Source organism: Struthio camelus, chromosome 5, assembly GCF_040807025.1.
Source record: "Struthio camelus isolate bStrCam1 chromosome 5, bStrCam1.hap1, whole genome shotgun sequence".
Classification (NCBI taxonomy): domain Eukaryota; kingdom Metazoa; phylum Chordata; class Aves; order Struthioniformes; family Struthionidae; genus Struthio; species Struthio camelus.
The window spans coordinates 45,803,916-45,822,763 of NC_090946.1; the positions used below are offsets into that span (position 1 = coordinate 45,803,916).

The 18,848-nt window shown below is 44.9% G+C and overlaps 1 protein-coding gene across 4 annotated transcripts in view; it reads left to right on the forward strand.

The window, feature by feature from the left end:
* ACTN1 (actinin alpha 1) overlaps positions 1-18,848 on the forward strand; it is a 94,455-nt gene that overhangs the window by 28,192 nt on the left and 47,415 nt on the right. For all 4 annotated transcript variants that reach the window (XM_068946189.1, XM_068946191.1, XM_068946190.1 and 1 more), the window contains exon 2: positions 16,256-16,370. In XM_068946189.1, coding sequence (XP_068802290.1) covers positions 16,256-16,370 — 115 coding nt within the window. The remainder of the gene's footprint in view (positions 1-16,255; positions 16,371-18,848) is intronic.

The window sequence follows — 18,848 nt, forward strand, 5'->3', positions numbered from 1 at the left end:
TTGGGCTCCTTAAATAACCCTGTGTCGGCCCTCCAGCAGCGTGGAGGGGGACCCTTTGAGGTCCCAGATATCTGGGACCACAGCAAGCATGCTGTCTTCCAGGGCGCTCTGGCAGCGCTCACTGTCCTGGCAGCTTCCCATTTCACTCAGCATAAAAGTGGAAGGCGAATAGTCCCTTGTTTATGGACTTTATTTGGCCATCCCACCAGTGGCTACCTACAAAGACTATAAAACTGCTGATGCAACTGCATCCTGGCTGCTTTCATGTTTTGAACACAGCTGGTCATTTTTGACTTGTTCTAAATGCAGGGTCGGGGATGGGAGTGGGAGGTGCAGTGAGCAGAAGAACGACTGGGTTTTAGTTGTGGTGGAATTTCTCTGCTCTGTGTGTGTGTGTTTTCTTTATTAAAGTGTGGTTGTGGTCTCCGAGCAGTTTTAACAAAACCAAGCTCTGACAGGAAACCTGAATATAGTAGTATTAGTTGAACGAGCTACTTGTAAGAAGGAAAGAGTAGTGCTTTGCACAGGGAGTGCTTCGCACAGGACTGTGGTAACCCATGTAAATACTTTCTTCCACCGATACCTGGTGCAACTTGCAGCCTGTTCCCTTGAGGAATGACTGCACCTTCGGTTGTATAATATGTGAAGCACAGTTGTCAAACACAGCAGTGAGCTCCCATGCTCCATTCGGCAGGCAGGGATGTTTTTAAAAAAAAAAAAAAAAAAAAATTCTCCTGAGTTGAAGTGCCTTGTTCAGCAATAATATAAATATGTTGCAAGGCTCCATCATGTTGAAGGATAAATAAATACACAGTTGTAGACTAAGAGCTGGGAAAAATAATTTGTAGTCTGCAGGGCTAGCAATCATTTTGATGTCTGCTATTTGAAATTCTTGGGAATAGATGCCACATGCCTCCAGGCAGGAGAAGGAAGAGCAATGGAAAATTCTCGATTTATGTTCATGCAGAATACAAATTTTTTTACATAGTCATTCTCTCCAGCAGCTGCTGGACCAAAGCCTGTTGCCACCACCGCCAATTGAGATAAAAGCTCATAACACAAACTCTTCCCCCAACTATTTTTGCAATTTCCTTCATCCAAGAAAATTTTAGTCCCCACCTCCCTTCTTTTCCTCCTCCTCCTATTCCAGGACAAGTCAGAAACAGTTCTCATCTTGCATTCTTTATCACTAAACAGCAGCAAAGGCAAATGATAATTAATCCCTGTCTGACCCCGTTAAAATCAGTACCCCCCCCCCCAGCCACCAGTCATCTTTCATGACTAAATGCATCTTGCTACAGATGAATCAAGAGTTAAACCCTACCCTTGTCTCTGTGCCGTATTCTCTTAAGTCTTTTGAACTGCCATGTTCATCTCTGAAGGGCTGTGCTCCCAAGGCCAGCCTGCTAGCAAGGAGGAGAAAGTACCCTTTCTGCATTTATGGTAGGCTGCCTCAGCTGTGGTACCTAAGGGTGGTTTCTATCCTGTCTGATTTGAGGCACTGATCACTTAGATCCCTATGTAATTACTACAAAAGACCAGCCCTTCTCAAATAGTTAGAATTATTCTTTGACCAAAAATGCACATATTCCTAACTGCATAAATACAGCTTTCTCCTCCCCACCCCCCCACCCACCCATGAAAGCTGTGTGCTTTCCACTGGAGAGAAGTGATATTTATTTTTTTCAGCAAAAAGCCAGATACTGAAAACCCCAAATATGTTGGCCGGTTTCCTTCACCTTCTGTAAAAGGCATTTGGGTATGCAGCTCACACAGCTGGTTCAGTTTTATCTGTGGAGTGGTTTCTCAGGAGAGTTGTCTCATGATTTGCACCTGATTCCTGTAATATACCATCTTCCTTGGTAGTTCATCATGGAAGTTGCCATTAAACAAGAGTTCCTGCACTATACAAGGAAATGGGAGCATGAGGCATCCGAACTATGGCTCCCAAAGGAGGCAACACTATCTCCAAAGCAAAATATTACGACTCGAGACAAAATATTTCTCCTGTATGTGCCCCTGCTGAAAATAGACCTTCTTCTGTACAGTAGGAAAAAGATGTCTCAAATTGTCCGAGCTGTGCTAGAACTCATGGTCTTTGCTACAGAAGGGTGAAAGTGCAGCTCTCAAATGGGATCAGTCGCTAATAAGTAAGAACATAGCTGATAGTATAGTTGGGGTTGAAATGGAGCTGCAGAAAGGACAGGTAAATCCAAATGACTGAAATTGTAAGTAATATAGGAACATCCCACTCTGAAATACAAATTGTTAGATTTTGTTGAATGTCAAGACTTCTCATATTCCATGTCCTTTCTTTCCCTCCAGATATTTGCAACAATGCATAGCATCCTGGGAGACTCAGCGCAGCAAATAGAAATTGTCCCTATCCCCCTTTCTTTAGGCCAAAAACTAGACAAAAAGAGTTGAGATCTAGCTCTTTTTACTGAAAGTAGCTAAATCACCATTAACTGGAGACTTATTCATTTTTCTTGATGAAAATCTCTGGTTTTCCTCAGGGAATCTTTTCAAGCCCTCTGCTCTCCAGAAGGCTCCTCCTTAGAGGGATGAAATTGTTGTTGTAGTGGTGGTGTGTGTTCCCCCCCCCCCCCACTCATCCCTTAACTGGGAGTGCTGAGCTTTGGAAATTGTGCTAACATATTTATACCCTCCTCTAGTCTGCTGAAGAATGCACCTTTTATACCAATGGCCTTTCCTATAAATGGAAACGTTCTCGCATTGTTCAGAGCACAGTGAAGAAAAATTAGTGCTGGCATTCAGCATCCAGTTTACATCATCCACCCTCTCTTGTGGCAAGCTCTTCGACCTCATCTCCTAGAAATGAGCAAATGCAAGAATGTGAACGTGTCTGTGGCTAGGGCTTAAATCACACTCTGTCCCCAGCGCTTTGTAGTTACTGTAGCTCCAGCTTATACCTTTGCTTTCCCAACTGCCCGACGTGCTAAGTTAATTTCCCCAGCCAAATACAGTAATGGTGTGTTTCCAATCCCGGTAAAGTTAGGGCTTATCACATCTTTCCTAAGGAAGGAGCAATTGAGAAGCAGTGTGGTTTTTACAGAAGATGATGATTCTGGGCTGAAGACACCTCAAGCCCTCATGAACTAATGGGAACTTCAGTTTGCCCAGGGCAGGGATGCTCGGACTGCTCTCCCTTGCCTCCCTGCCCACAAAGTGTTGTGCATATCTGCTTTTAAGAAATGCAGCAGCAGCTCCTTATGGCTTCTTGGGACTTTGAGTCATCAGAGTCTGCTGTTCTGTGATTATCCTCCACAGATGGAGCCTGATCCAAAACCCACTGAGGTCAATAGAAATGTTCTCAATGACCTTGGTAGCTTTTGGATCAAGTCTAGAAACTTTGACTGTGTTTCCCACTCTTTACCTAGGATGGCCATTCTAACAGATTTGAAATCCACCCAAAATATTGCAGCTCCCTAGTACAAGTATCTTTAAGCCTCATTTCCTTCTTTTCTTTTAATGAAAGTTTTTGAAAAATTACTGTAACCATGATGCAAGCTTTTTGAAGAATAAACAATGCCAATAGTGTCTGGTTTTCTACTAACTTAGAGTTACTGTGTTCATACTGAATAAAACATCAAAGAAAAAAATCCTTGAATGTTCCTCTTTCCCTTTCCAACCCCTGATATCAGTTCCACATCTGACATCTTTTAGGTGGAATTTCTTGCTTTGATAACCTGCATAAACAGTTTTAGGAAAAACAAGGTAATTAAATGAAGGCTGATGGGAAATAAGAGGTTTTGGTCATAATGTCAAGAAAATCTTTAAGCGGTACGTCCTCTTAAAGTTGGATCATCTCTCACTTAGACCCCCTGTCGGGAGTCTTTGTGGTCATGGGGAACTCAAAGGAGCGTGGGGTCAGAGTAAAGAAAGCAAACTAGGTGAAGGAGAGATGAATGCTGTGCTGTCTCAGCCAGGTGTAATGTGGGACGAGCCAGCATTGCCTCCACCTCTCCTAAGCAGCCACTTCTATATCAGGATGACTGAAACATTGAACCACAGCAGTATGGAACAAAGCTCCTGCTGTAATTATCCCCTATCATAACTTTTAATCTTCTACTGCCTTTTTTCTTTCTTTTTTTTTTTTTTTTTTTAAAAACTTTGATTTCCATCCTGGTTTGAACATGCATGCTGGCAAGACCTAGCCTGACCTCCTCGTTTCTCTGCCCCACTGCAGTACCAGGCTCCAGTTTCTATGCCTGTTGCATGCTGATTGCTGCTGGGGGGGCTGTGCCCCATATTCTGAGTACGGCTCCTGCCTCACACAACCCTTGCTGAGCTTTGATTTCTCACTGCTGCTCTTCATGCTTCCGTGGGTCAGATACTCAGATGCCCCTGCAAACGGTTTCCCTGTGCAGTCCAGGTGTGTGCACAGAGACTTGCCACAGATCATGCAAAGCACAGCTCAGTACCAGTCAGGGTTACATATGCTGGGTGAAGAGACGAGATCTCATTATTTGCAGTGCATGTAGGGGTAAGGTGGTGTTACAAACTTGCCCTGGCCTGCAGAGGCCTTAGGGCCCATGAAGATGCTAACTAATTAGACTATTCCTTGCCCAAAATTGCACACTGAGAAACAGCTTGCTACTCTGCTAGTATAGGTAATTTAAATCCTCTTTTAGCTCAGCTCTTAGGTGACACATTCATGCCTTAACAGTGAATATGTCTTGAGATCCCATAAAAGACAATCTGTATAATCTCACCACCCACAGTAGCTTTAGCGCTTTTGATAGCCAATTAAAAATGGTCACCATGCAATTCAATTTTAAATATGACCATTATCTTAATAAATATCTCTTTCCACAATCACAGGGCACACAGACACTCAGGTATATGAATTTACTGTCGTCTTCACTATTGGATATGTAGAGTATTTAAACTACAAGTGAAAACACACTAGAAACTATAGCTGTGCAAACATGAGCACCCACTTGAGAGTAACAGCCTTGGAAGAGAAATGCATGTGGTCAGATAAAACTTCCAGTAAGTCACTGAGGCTCTGATCCTCCTGGTGCTGCTTGTCTGTGTGCTGCTAAAGGCCTGCAGGTTCAGTGAGACACGCTGGCAATCTTGTGCCGCAGTAAGGATCCACGTCTCTTCATGCATGTATCGAGCTCAGCACCTTCTGGGTCATCTGTGCTGGCTTTACAGGCTTAACAGCAGTGAAAAATGATAACTCCTGCTGCTCAGTGTGTGAATGAAAGGAGCACAGCTACCCAGGGGATACACAGAGGAGCAGTTCCACCTTTTCATGGTGCCTCTTTTCATGTTAAAATTATATCTTACTCTGTTTTTCAGTTGTAGGAGATGGGAGGGGCTGGGGGAGCTGGATGATTTCAGAATCAGAACTTCCTAGGCTTTAATTCTGCATTTAATTTTTTTAAAGACATTTTAGTGCTCACAAAGTAGAAGTGGGACTTTTTTTTCACAGTGACTTTATATAAATATTTAAAATCTTGCCTCCACCCAGGTCAATTAAATCCTTTCATCCAATAACAGACATGACATTCCCTGCTCTCACCTGGTATTTCATTTTCCTCCAGAATGGTTGGTGGATCTTCTCTAAGACTCCCACCTGGGCTTTTGATTATCTTGTGTCTCGGTAACTGCAGCATCCTTTTTTCTGACCTTCGTAAAGCAATCCAGTCACGCTCATACTCACCCAAACAGCTGCAGCAGATACATTTTTTTCTAAGGCATCACTTACAGACATGCCCTGCAGTTCACATCTCATGGGTGACTCCCCTTTCTTCGGCTCATTAAACTTCAAGTACCGTTGTTTTGAAGGCCCTACTACAGGATCTCTCCCCTTCTTCTTATCGTCTCTTTGCTGTGAGATGTGAGCTCTCACCTCTGTCAGCCCCTGATGCCAGCTGTCATAGCCTGCTCATTACTTTTTCAAACAAGTGCTTCCTAGGTCGTTTGTGCTGCCTCTCTCTCTCTCGGGAGGAACCTGCTATTGATAGCCACAATTCCCCCTCGTCATCTCCCCTCCTATTAGACTGCCAACAGCAACTGCATAGACCAAGCTAAAATAAATTGCACCATGGTAACAGGATGTAGCTTCTGAGAGCAAGGTGAAAGCATCAGAACGTAACTTTGATAGTGTGAGGAAATCAGTCGTAGGGTCTTGCAAAGGAGGCTGCTGTCCAGATGCATTTACATTGCTTTTAGGGGTTGCGTGAACTGTTTGTGGCTTTTATCTGATAGGGACAGCTGGGAATGCTGTAGTTTATCTCACTGTCTTTTTTGGATTAAATCTCTCTTTGACTATGATTTCTGTAAAGAACTTGACAGCAGGTAGGTTGTGGGTGTGCTGAGGCCACTGCCAAGCACCCTGGCTGAGAGTGCCTCATTATTTTGAGATCCAGTGCATCTACTGTCTCATCTGAGTCTTACATGGAAAGTGCTTTGGGGCAGGGAGCAGCTTTTCAGCCTGTATTTGTGTAGTCCCTACTACCGTAAGGTCCCTGTCTGTCTCCAGGGCCCTTGCTTCTTTGGTAGTGTGCATATGTCACAGTTATCTTGACCCAGAAGCTATTTTGTTAATTCTGGAAAATCACTTTATCAAGTTAAGGATTTTAATAATTGCAAACCTGGTTGACAAGAAGAAACCTCTGGAGCTGGGAGTGGCACGTTTCGCAGCTGTGAACGAGGATGAGAGCACTGCACATTGAGGGACCTGGGATCCAGGCATGGTCGGCCCCTTCTGCTGGCTCACGCGCGTGTGGCTGATGCTGGCTACGTCCAAGGACAGGCTGCCATGCTGGAGCCTGAGAAATTGCAATTTAAGGAAGCAACAGCATTTTGAGTCAGGGAGATAGATGATGGCCAAAAGGACAATTTGAAGCCAAGGCAGCGGCATCTTTACAGAGATAGCCGCGCTGAAACATTTTCAGACCTTATCCTGTCTTCTCAAGCAAAGCAGGGCTGGACCAGATCCATGTGTCCTGTGTTACAGCGCCCAGGCATTCGCTATCTTTCCTCCCAGCCTTCCCCTATGACTGAGTGGGTACCTCCCTTGGAACTCAGTCCTGGGCCTGAGTAAATGGTCTGAGAAACTTTGTCTGGTGAGATTTAAAATATAGACCTGCTATCAGTGACACGACACTGTTTGTGAAGGTTTTTATCCAAGGGTCCTGACCCAGTTTTGTGCTGGATAGTTGAGTTGAGCATCTCTGAACTGAATAGATTGTTTTCATTCTTGTTTGCAGTGCTTTGTTGCCGCTTTTCATTCCATAAATGGTTGCATCCTAGTACTCAGTAAGATGTTTTTTTCAGCATCTCTTCAAACGCTATAAAGCATTTGGGACACTCAGGATATAAAGTGCAGAGGCTAGCTCTGTTTAACTTTTGTTACGAGAGCTTTAAATGAGTTGACATTTATGAGCTGATTTCATAGGCTAGGGAAATGCCTAATGAAGAGTCTTGCTAGTCTGACCTTCACAGTAAACTATAAAAGATCATACTTTTAGTGTTCTTACCCTGTTGATCTCATTGTTCAGTTTTGTGCATTGTTTTTGCAAGTCTGAAGCCTTCCTGTAGCTTCCTAGCTAATAGCACTCCCTGGTAACTCTGGGATAAAGAGTGCTCGTACTTTGCTGGTCTGAAATGCCGCCCAACTCATTGATTTAATGGTCAGTAGCTTTCCAGTGCCAGAAGCAGATTCTTCCTGAAATGGTGCAGATCTGTAGCAGTAATAGAGATAAAGGTGCCGGAGGTACAAATGTGGAGAAAAACAAATATTTATCCTGTGTTGGAAGGGAAGTGCACTGGATTGAGATTTCTGTTCTTGCTCTTGTTAGCTAATAAAAAGATCATTCTGACTCCAGAGCAGTTAACGCCACTCCAGGGAAAACAAGCGTGGAAGGGATTCCAGCTTGTTTTTCTCCTGCCCTCCAGGAGAGGAGAATTAAAAATTGTGCAACACGGTAACTGTATTCCACAGAGCAAAAATGAAAAGCCCCTACACTGAATTTACTTGAGCTTATTGCAGGCAATTTGCTGATTCATTTCCACTGTCCAAAAGGATGAGTTTATTGTTAGGAGAAGTTTATTTTCCCTGTACCTTGGTTTTTAGCTGTTCTGGATAGGGAGGGACTCTGGTGGCAAATACTGCGTTCCCTGTGGGATGCAGCCTGGCTTGTGCAGGCACAGTTAGGACTGGGCCTCTTGCTGCTTTGGTGTTGTTTTCATCGTGAGCTGCAGAGCCGGTTTTGGGAAGTCGCTGAAACCACATATGCTGAGAAGCATTGACTGAGCTGTAACTTGCTGAGTTTCAGGGGCTGTTACTTGGAGCTGGGAGATGCAAGCGCACTTACGATGTTTCTTTTCACCCCCTGTTCACCCCTATTTTTTCACTTATCCAGCTACCGAATGGCTCCTTAGGAGGATGCTGGTAACATGCCGTACAATATAATGACATCTGCCCTCTTCAGTAAGTAGTGTTTCAGAAAGTGTGGCTATGGTGGTTTGTCTTTCAGCCACACTTAAAACTTAGCACATACAATTAAACCAAAACTGGACAGTATCACTGATGCAAGTGGCATGATTCTTTCTTAATGATTCTTTCTGAATATGTGTTTAATAACTTCAGCCTTTCTTACACAATTGACTAATCCTTTGGGAAAGCAAAATTCTTCATTGTACTTTGGTCTCACCCGTCATTCAGTAGATGCCAATAAGTGATAGCATAACTCTTCAACACAGATCAGGCCCTTTGAACCACCGCAGCATCCTGGGGCATGGGCTCTGGAACTCAAGGCTGAAAGGGTTTACCAACTGCCTTTCTTCCTTTGGAAATTGTGGTGTGGCTTTAAATACAAAGCACTATGCAGTGGAGTCAAAGCTGTATTTCAGGTTAGAAGAAGAAACTAGAGGGTGGAGTAAATGGTGGCCGATCTCTTAATTCAGGTTCACACAAAAAGCACTTTGGGCAGCTCCCTGGAGCTGTGAGGAGGTTTGTGTAGAGGAGCTCTCTGAACCCAGGAGCTCCTCTGCAAGGTGAGGACAGCCGTCTGTGAGTGTTTTGGGTATTGTAATACAGCTCTAAGTACCCCGAGGGGAATAAACTAAGGGGTATAGTATACAGAGGTGGGGGCTGTAGGACTGCACTTCCTCTGTCCCAGCTGAAAACCAGTAATATATACATGAATAAAGTTTCTGTCACTTGAAGGCTGTGGGCACAGAAACTAGTTGGGCCAGGAGACTGTTTGGGCTTATTTGATCACAGTTGTAGTTCATGAAAGCCCCTTTTGATGCCCAGCTTTCTTCACTAGGGTTGTTAGTGTGATCTATTATGTCCAGCCATGGCCTTTCTTGTGCCAAGGAGCTGACAGGATCCGGGATTACTTTGTAACTCCTCAAAATAACTGAGCACCACCTTGTCAGCTTGTACCACAGCCTTGGGCAGGCAACAAAGCTGCAGCCAAGCCTGTCTTCTAAGCTTGTGTTGAGTTTAGGGAGGGGGTGGGTGACAAGTAGCCAAGGGACCAGATGAGCCAGCAATTCTTCCAGATGCCGTAAGGTGTGAAATGGGGGCAGGGGAAAGGAGTGCTACAGAAACTGTCGGAGAGCAGTAGCGTCAGGCTGGGGAAAATCACATGAGACTCTAGGGGTTAATGCTAGCAACGACTTAGTGCTGAGTTCAGGGAAACTTGGACCGGATAGTCAAGAGACATTTCATGGCTTTCTCAGTCTTTTAGCCCATAAGTTTCTGATTAATAAGGCAATTATGCCCTAGTCTACATGTTCAAGTGGAAGTAGAGAGAGGTTTGTGGAGACTGTGGGTTAGGATCCTTCTTACTTGCTACAGTATATTCAGCTCCCAGACTGCCAAGGTGGAAAGGATCCAACTGTGGGGCAGCTGAAACTGCTTTATTAGTAATTTTATTGCTTAAAGAAGCCTTGTGTGCAGCAGTTTTCTGCCTGTTCTTAATAAACTATTAGTCGTTACTGGGCGAGTGCCTCAATCGCTGTTCCGGATAATTTCATTTAAATAAAATTCCTTGCAGTGTGGAATTGGCTGTAGAATTTGCTGCAAGAACTGGTGGAACCGTGTAAGCAGTCCTGTAATGCATGGTATTGTGTGCTAAGCAGGCACTGAAAAGTGTTTGCTTTCAAACCAGGCAGCAAATGCAGGCTGTGACTGTGCATTCAAAAGCACAGGTGCACTCTTCTGAACACATAACTTTCAGAAGAGAAGTGCTTGCAGCTGGGTAAATTGATTTAATTTTCCAGCTGTGCACGATGTGTCGTTTGAATATGTATCCACAACCTGCTTGCTTTTCTGGTGGTTGGGAAGGAAGTCTTCCTGTCATTCTGCCTACAACACCAGAAGAACGCCTGGACCTGTAGCTTACAACTTTCAAGACCTCACTTTGTAGAGCGCATGTGCAGACAGTGTAAAATGTTGCTACCCCATCCCTTTCTTAATAGAAGCCAAACCTTTGTGGACGCAGCTCAACAGAAGAGCTATGTGCAAATACCTAATTAAAATTCATCCCCCAGTATAGGCACAAGGAAGAGGGTGTCCTTATGAACACTGCCTCCCTTCAAGCATGGTAGTGGTGTGCTGGTAAAGCCGCGCTCCAGTGAATTTTTTCTTTGATTGCTTACCCCAGACAACTTTCTCCTGTCAGACAGGAGGCAAGCAGGACTGCTCTGGCTCAATTACAGCTTCTCTGGGGCTTTTATACAAATATGGCAGTCTCTTGGCTGTTCCAGCAAGTTTATGCCCACCCATGGAAAGCAGGGCTGCATGGAAGAGTGATTTAGCAAGGAGAGAAGTAAAGAGCATCTGGAAAGGTCAGATAAAGCTGGAATGTCATGTCACAGCCACAAAGAGATAAAACTGCCTTTTTTTTTTAATATCTGTCATTTGTGTCATTGTGATGGCTTTGACATTTACATTGCTAAAATTGCTCAGAGGCTGAAGTGCCTTCTTTTCTCACAGCGAAGAATTCTCTAGTTCTGCTTTCAGCAGTGTCACTTGTGAGCAACTTGCTGCTGCTTTCTAAGCAGAAGCATTCTCTTAACTTAAAAAGGTTGGCTTACTGTCCTGTTTCTCTGAATCTCAGGAATGTTTTGTGAGCTAATTTGGTACAAGAAAGGTACAGAATTTGGAAAGGATGATGCAAAGAGGAAAGGTCCAGGTGATTGACCTTTCAGGAACGGAAGAAAAAGTTTGGGGAGTGCAAAGAGTGCCAGAATGTGTGTGTATGTGTGTGCGTTTATAGTACAGGGAGAACCAAAGGAAGCTTTACAGTTGGCAGGACTGGCAGATACCTGGAATGAGCTAGCAGAAGATGCTGTCTCAGCTTTGGTTGCAGGACCTCCAGCAATCATCAGGCTATTGCTTTTTGACATCTTGTGAACTCTGAAGAAGCAGGGATTTTTCCATAGTGTCAGAAAAAGGATGCGTGTGCCTGGATATGTAGGCAGGCCTGCAGAAGTTATCCTGGCAGTAAACCTGTCTGATAAGCTGAGGCAACAGAACAGTTAATCGCATTTGTTTGCTTTTAGTGAGTTTTTTTACTCTTTATTACCCGGTAGGTTATATTGTGGTAGAATTTGAAGATCCTGTTCTTTGTATGGCACCTAGCACATGCCTGGCAAGAGGTGATCTCTGTCTCAGATGCTGCTCATGAAGTTGAGGTACAAAAAAAAAGAGTTACAAGTCATAGCTATAGATGGGAGCAGGGGGAGGCAGAGAGAATGGATGAATAAATGCATACTCACACATGCTCCTTCACTGGGCAGCACTACGTTGTGAACACTGCAGCAGAAGTGGACCCTTACTAGGGTCTCGGGGATCTATTGTGTCAAAAAATGAAGAGTACAGCATATGGAAAGATTGAAGGGACAAGAAACACAGCTCTGTTTGCACCTTTTGTCAAGTTACCATAGACAATTTGTGGTGCATGACATGACTTTGATTTGTATGAAGAAGGCTCAGTTGACAGCATGCCTAAGCTGCTATTTAGCAGCAGTAAGTATTGTTTTCTATTTCTGCAAAATCTTCATAAACCTTGAGATTAACAGAGTATTTGTTTCCCCTTCTCTGAGACAAGGAGCTAGCAGTAAGAGAGAGAACAATCTCCAGGCTTCTGAAAACAGCAAAGAAGCACGTCTGTTACTTCAGAGCAGCAATGTGAGTTCAGGACTAAGGAGACAGGGTTTCCAAGGGTCTCGGTTTCTGTCCTTGGTTGTTACTGCCATCTCTGCTGCACTGTAGCCTGTCTCGCGTCACCCTAGCGGACACAGGTGCTTTTTTCATCTGGCTGCTCCCAGGGCTGGGCCTGCGCCGGAAGTAAGGCTGGCTGCTCCCAACAGCCCTTTCCTCTTTCAAAAACCTATCTCTTGATGACAGGAAGTGCAGCAGGGTTTAACGGCTGCCAGGTGCTGATTGCCGCCACCACTACCACCATCAGCGTTGGCTGTGGCTGAGGGTGTGGGGAGTGGGTTTATTGCTCAGAGGATGGATGGGATGAGTGGGTGGTTTCAGTAGGCTTCCCAGAATAACAAAAAAGGATCCTGTGCTGATGCAGGAAGCCAAGTCAGTAAAAGTGGCCCCAACCAAGATTGCCAGAATTGCGAGACCCAGTGGACAGCAAAAATTTCACTCTCCTCTCTTCTCCTGTTCCTCCCGCACCGTTCTGCTACATTTCTTCAGCCCTTGGCTTCTCTCATGGCATCTGTCAAATCTCCTTCCAATTTGCTACTTTGGAATAAAGAGGTATTTTATCCTTGTGCAGTATATGCAGCAAACGTAACATAAAGCTCTTTTCTGCTTATTATGTTTTAAATGATGTTCTTTTGGGTTGGTCTGTGAGGCTAACTGTGTGCAATTCCCTTTGCAATAAATGCCCACTCTTATTAAAGCATTCATCATCCTGCCTTCTTGTAAAATGGCCTAACGCATCTTCACAGGGCTGCAGCTTGTTACCGTTCCCAGATGCTGTTGTGCTGGTTACTATATTTTGGAATTAGTGTAGGATCTGAAGGGTGCCCTGAGAAAATGTCTGAGAGTTGTTGCCTGGGAACTGCAGGTACTCTCTGTATTAACCCTTAACAGTCCACCTCCTTGAGGAGCTGAAACACCAGTTCTGTCATTGATTATCAATGGCCATGCTTTGCAGAAATGTCTGGCCTCAGCACATCCAAGGCCACAATCTGATGGAGATGACTCCAGCAGAGGAGCTGGGGTGCTATCTACGATTGTAGATCGTAGATGTGCTATCATCGTAGAATATAGTTGTTCTAGTCTCACTTGTCTGGTTATTATCCTAGGCTCTATAGTAATGCAGAGTTTAGAAGATTTGTGATTTGTTTTTAATTTCATCTGTGTTACTTGGCGGTGTAATCCTGGTCACCCTCCATCATCCTTAAAATGTACAAGGAGAAGCCTGGTTGAGCTGTGCTGGGATTATCCATTATTTAGAGCAGAGCTTCCTGACATGCTTTAGGCTGATGGACAGCAAAACTGTGAAGCAGCTTCAGGGAAGGTGTACAAGAAGTAAAAATGCAGTCTGGTGGCTTTGTGAGTTAGATCTTGGGCTTCTTCACGCTTCAACGCAGATCTGTAATGTGACCTAGGGCCAGTCGCTAGCTCTAGGTATCTTGCTCCGTCTGCAACCCTAAGTGGACGTCTACATCCTTCCTGTCATAACTTGCTGCCATACTTTGATGTGTGATGACGGTGTAGCATTTGAAAGCTTCTCTGTGCTGTCATTTGCCCCTTTAGAGGAATGAGGGAGCCTTACTGCAAAAGGCAAGATGAACGAACCTCTTCTCACGTGTAATAAAGCACAGGTGGTAGAATGAAGAAAGTAGTGCCAAAAGGGCCTACTTCAGGATACAGGGCCCATTTTCAAATAAAATCACTCTTATTTCTCAAGGGAATAACAATAAAAGGCAATAAAAGATGCTTAATAGCTTATTCTTCTTTAAACTTGCAAAAGTGGAAGGAAACCAGGCCATCTTGAAAATAGAGATCCTAGGCTTTCACAATACACGTACCTGTCCAAAGGGCTATTGCCAAGAGAGTATTTACAGCTGTGCTGTTATCCTGTTGCATCCCACAGCCCCTGCAGAGAGCAAGGCCCGAACACAGCAATAGAAAGCTCATTAGCTGTTAAGAAATGCTTTTTCCTAGAAAAGATTCTGCTATGCTATTTGTAGTCATGTAAGCACAGATATAAGTAGGTCAATAGAGGAAGTCCAGCAAATAGGAGAAAAACTTGATGCTCTTTGCCATTTGAGGCAGTCTTTCTTTTGACATCTTATGCATGGTGTACACAGTGGTGAAGCATTTCTAAATTTTTGGCATGCCTTGTTCTGTATCAGCTGTCTCCTTTTTGCTGCAGTTCCCCAGCGGCCCAAGATGGCTTGACTGCTGTGGTCTACCCTCCTACTTGGCCCACGTATGCCCAATTTTCTCTTGCAGAGGCTCATTAGACTGCTGAGCTGTGTCCGTGCACTAACTCAGCAGAAGACCAGCCTTACCGAAGAAAATAGATAGTTCTTTTCTAGGTCAGGGAGTTGAACCGACTCTGGAAGCATATCTGGGAGAGAGAGGGGGAGAAAGACCTTCTCCTTTCTGTGGTAGCACTGAGCTGTTGAAGCAGCTCAGTTTTTGAGTAGCCTCATCCTTCTATTTAGAGACTGTTTGAGGGGTTATCCATTGTATAAAGGAAAGGGTTTTGTTGGTGTCCTGTTCAAACAGTATGAAATGCATTCATTAGCACTTGGGCAAACTTGTCAGCCCTGAAAGAACGAGTTGCTCCCGTTTGCTCCTCAGACAGTTCTTTTGTTACAAGCTGCTTCTGGATTTCCAGATTGGGTTCTTTTATTTATCTAGTTGAGAGTATGCCATGCTTCAAGTCTGAGGTATTTTTGTATTCGCTTCTTGTGTTTTGACCTTCCACGCATAGCACTTACCTTTCTCTTTCAGAGCCATTCATGTGGCTTCTGTGATTATCTCTGTTATCACATATCTTGGAAGTTTAGACTGTGGCTTGGGTCTTGCTCATAACTGATGAGATGGTCTCTTCCCCCATTGGTGCCCTACATGTCCATTGTTCAGAACATGAGCTAACAAAACGCAACCACAGAAAATGTGTATTGTCATCAGTTGTGGTGATATTCATTTTTCTCATATGAGAGATCCTCTGTCCTGACCACTTGAGGTCAGAATTACTATATTTAAGGCGAGAAGGCATTTCCAAAAAGGGTGTTGTTTAGCCTTAATGCCAGTGACTCCATTGCAGTTTGGCCCTCATCCCTCCTGCACTTCAGACTCATATAATTACTCCAGTGCTCCTGCATAGCGTCACAAATTACAGAGTAGCTGTGATTTCTATCACTGAGGTGGCTGCAGTAACCCCTCTGCGAAACGCTGTCAAGCAATGGGAGTTTGGGAGTTTGTGCTAGACAGTCAACAGTGGTGTTAGGCAGTGCTTGCTTTTATTCTTTCCAGCACCTGTACTACTGTTGAGATGGCTGAAAGCATCATTGTTCAGAAAGCATTTACTCCTCCATGTGAGCAGCTGCTGCAGCTACCAGGGCAATGTGAAATAGTCGCAGAGGTGGTCTGCTTAGCAGTGAGTTGGAGAGAACATATACAGCAGGACAGACCTTACTGAGATGTCCTTTATGGGGTTTCGGAGCTCTGCACTCTGTAGTCTGTCGCCTGGTGCCTGCCTAAGGGCTGCAGTGTTTAATGGTGATGGAGTAGACTGGAGGCAGTTGGCAGTAAAAGGGTGGTCTTTTTTTTTTTTTTTTCTCAATCGCCTATCTAGAGCCAAGGAGATCTGGTATACTGATTACCTTTCTCCCTCATACTGTGTTGGCATGTATTGCCTAACACGAGCTGGAGTCCATAGGAGCTTTGAGAGCTTAGCATGTCTTAAAATCAATTTCTGGGCATTCCAAACTGAATGCAAATGTTAAGGGTCTCTCTAGAAGATCAGACATGACAGAGCTGTGAAGTGACTGCCTCTGTCAGACTCCACACTCATGGAAGGACCTTGCAAATTCTTTGGGTGTTTAGGTACTAGCACTTGTTCTCTGCAAGGACAGCGATGAAAAGATGATAATCTAACTGTCATTTGAATCTATATCGTGGTATCCTAGCACCACTGCTTTGGTTCTGAAGTGTTGTTTGGCCTCTGGGAAGATTACTAACTGCCTTTTTTTTTTTCTTCTTCTTCCTGTGTTTTAGACTTTTACAGCATGGTGTAATTCTCACCTCCGCAAGGCCGGGACACAGATTGAGAACATAGAGGAAGATTTCAGGGATGGTCTTAAACTCATGTTACTTCTGGAAGTCATTTCAGGTGAGAGAGGTTCTGTGTGGTGCTCTTAAGCGTCCTTAGCATTGCCAGCCCAGCTGGAAATTCCTCCCCCTTTCCCGCAGAATAGGGCAGCAAGGGCTGTGATGCTGTAGATTTTGCTGGAATATAAGAACAGCTGTTTTCTGATTCAGAACAAATCAGAGTCAGAGGCTTGTCTCCAGCAGTGGCCATTAATGTGCTTTGGGAATATGGTCCAAGCTTCTCAGCCTCTGCACACTGCCCATTGCATTCCTGCTCCTGCCTCTGGGCTTTCCTCTGCCCGTAAAAATGCACAGCCTCCTGTGAAGGCTCAGGCAACCTCTCTTACTGCTTGGCAGGACTGACAAAGCTGCTCTGGGAAGCGTGTGGGAATGCTGCACTGGCAGATCATACCACATCCTCATGACAGTGCGCATAGGATAGAAGTTATTGGAAGAGAGGAGTCAAACCAGTAAATCTTCTGGTGTAGTTCAGCTCCAGCTATGACTGAAGTTTTTCCGGTCTAGTTTCAGTCTGAGCTCTGTGCTCAAGCCTTCAGGAAAAAAAAAAAATCTCCAACAAAAAGCTGAATCCCAGAAAACACACTCTGAAATAAAAACCGTGGTGTGAACAAGTTCTTAGGTCGAATTTGGTTTGACTCCCTATCGTGAATGTCCTTCTACTTGACAGTGATCCCCCCGAACAGGGATTATTTCATAAAATAATCTCTATTCATGTGCTGATAAAATAAATACCTTAATAAAGTTTTGTGAGAGGCATCAGAGGAGATAAGTCTGTATGTGTGGAACTGGGGCCTTGTGCTCACAGACTTTCTTTTGCTGACATCTGAGCCTGCAATAACAATCCTGTGACTTGCACCCTTCCCTTTCTTCGTATGTTTTCCAATAAAATTGCCGTGATAGAGGAACTCAGACCACCTTCCCTCTGCCCCTCCTCCAACCCTCCCTCCCAACTCCTGCAAAGGTATCGTCAGTATATGTGTTCTGGAGAATTTGTGGAGATAGGATAAAACCTCTTGATTTTTGCTGATGATGGTGGTTTGGAGGGATCAGAGTTCAAAATATTATCAGAGCTTTATCACCCACATACTGCTTCTGCAGTGCCTGTAAGAAGCTACTACCTAATGAAGTTCTGTTAGTTTATCTTCTGAATTTATCTTACTGCTGAATGGTTTGCTTGCAGAGGAGGATGGCAGCCTAGAGGCAGGGGCAGACAGACCTTGAAGGTTTGGTTTCTGGTTGCTGAGCTGGAAGATAGGGAAGAGGAGGATGTATGGGGGAGGGAGGATAAGTGTGGCAGGCTGGGTGCTAAAGCAGCAGGTCTCATGCCTCACACCACTCACAGCTTAGTTTCCTTGCCCTCACCTCTCACTCTTCCTCTCCTGTTGTCCCTTCAATAGCCTTTCGATCCCCTTTAGCCTGTTGATCCCTCCCCTCCCCCCCCCCCCCCGATTTGGGGAGAAGCTAACAGCTTCCAAGCACAGCAGTAGAGTGAGCACAGCAGTTCCTCATCCACCACAGAGCAGCTCTGCACCCATAGCCTGCCACTAGATGACCAATGGGCAAAGGTATGGGGAGGTGCTGTGGGCTAGCAGCCCTCGGGACTGTGCTCCTTCACATACTAAGGATCAAGCATCCTTTCCTTAGAGCTGGCAGAAAGTAGAAGTGCGGTTTTGCTGGGTACAATGACAAATGATGGCAAAAGAGGAGGAATTTAGCACCACTGTTTTTTCCTATGTCATTTCCTTCATTAGTGGTTCCTCTTCCCGTTGTGAGCCTCACTTCTCTTACTGAGTCTCCTTTGGACTGCTGACCCACTGGTAGCCCTTTGGGCCCTTAGCTTGGGAAGCGGTGACCCAGTGGTTCCTAGCACAGCCCTGGGAGCAGCGTGGGGGAAGGAATCTCCTACTGGTGCCTTCCCCACTGGCGGCTTGCCTTTATATTCCTGCTGTAGTTTCTGCTGATCACCTGCCAAAACAGTGAGACTCAGGATGGCTTTTAGCCTGATAGTTCCAACGTCTGGCTTTTCCATTTAGCTCTTGGCTCTCTCCAGATCTTCCTTTTCCCATATTTTGGGTAATTGCAGAACTCTGCTGAGTGGGCTCTGAAGTGGGCAAGGTTGCTCTGTGCAGGCTGATCTTTTCCTCTAACCCAGATAAGCTATGGGTAGAGTGATGGCAGCAAGAGAGTCCAGCTGTGAGAGCACTGGTAATAACTGGCCAAGAGTTACGCAGAGCTGAGTGCCTCCTCCACATGGTAGTCTGGCCTGGATATGTGGGAAGGAGGGAACATTATCTCCTGTCTTCCACAGGCTACATACAGTCATGGCTGTCTCTGCACTGGGGAGGAGGGGTGGAGATGGCAGCCAGAAAACTGTCAGAGGCCATAGGATGAGTGAGGGTGTGGCTGGGGCTGTGTGAGAGCTGACCTTTCGGTGCAGACTGGCTTGGCCCCCTGCATGTCCTTTGGGAAGCATCACTGT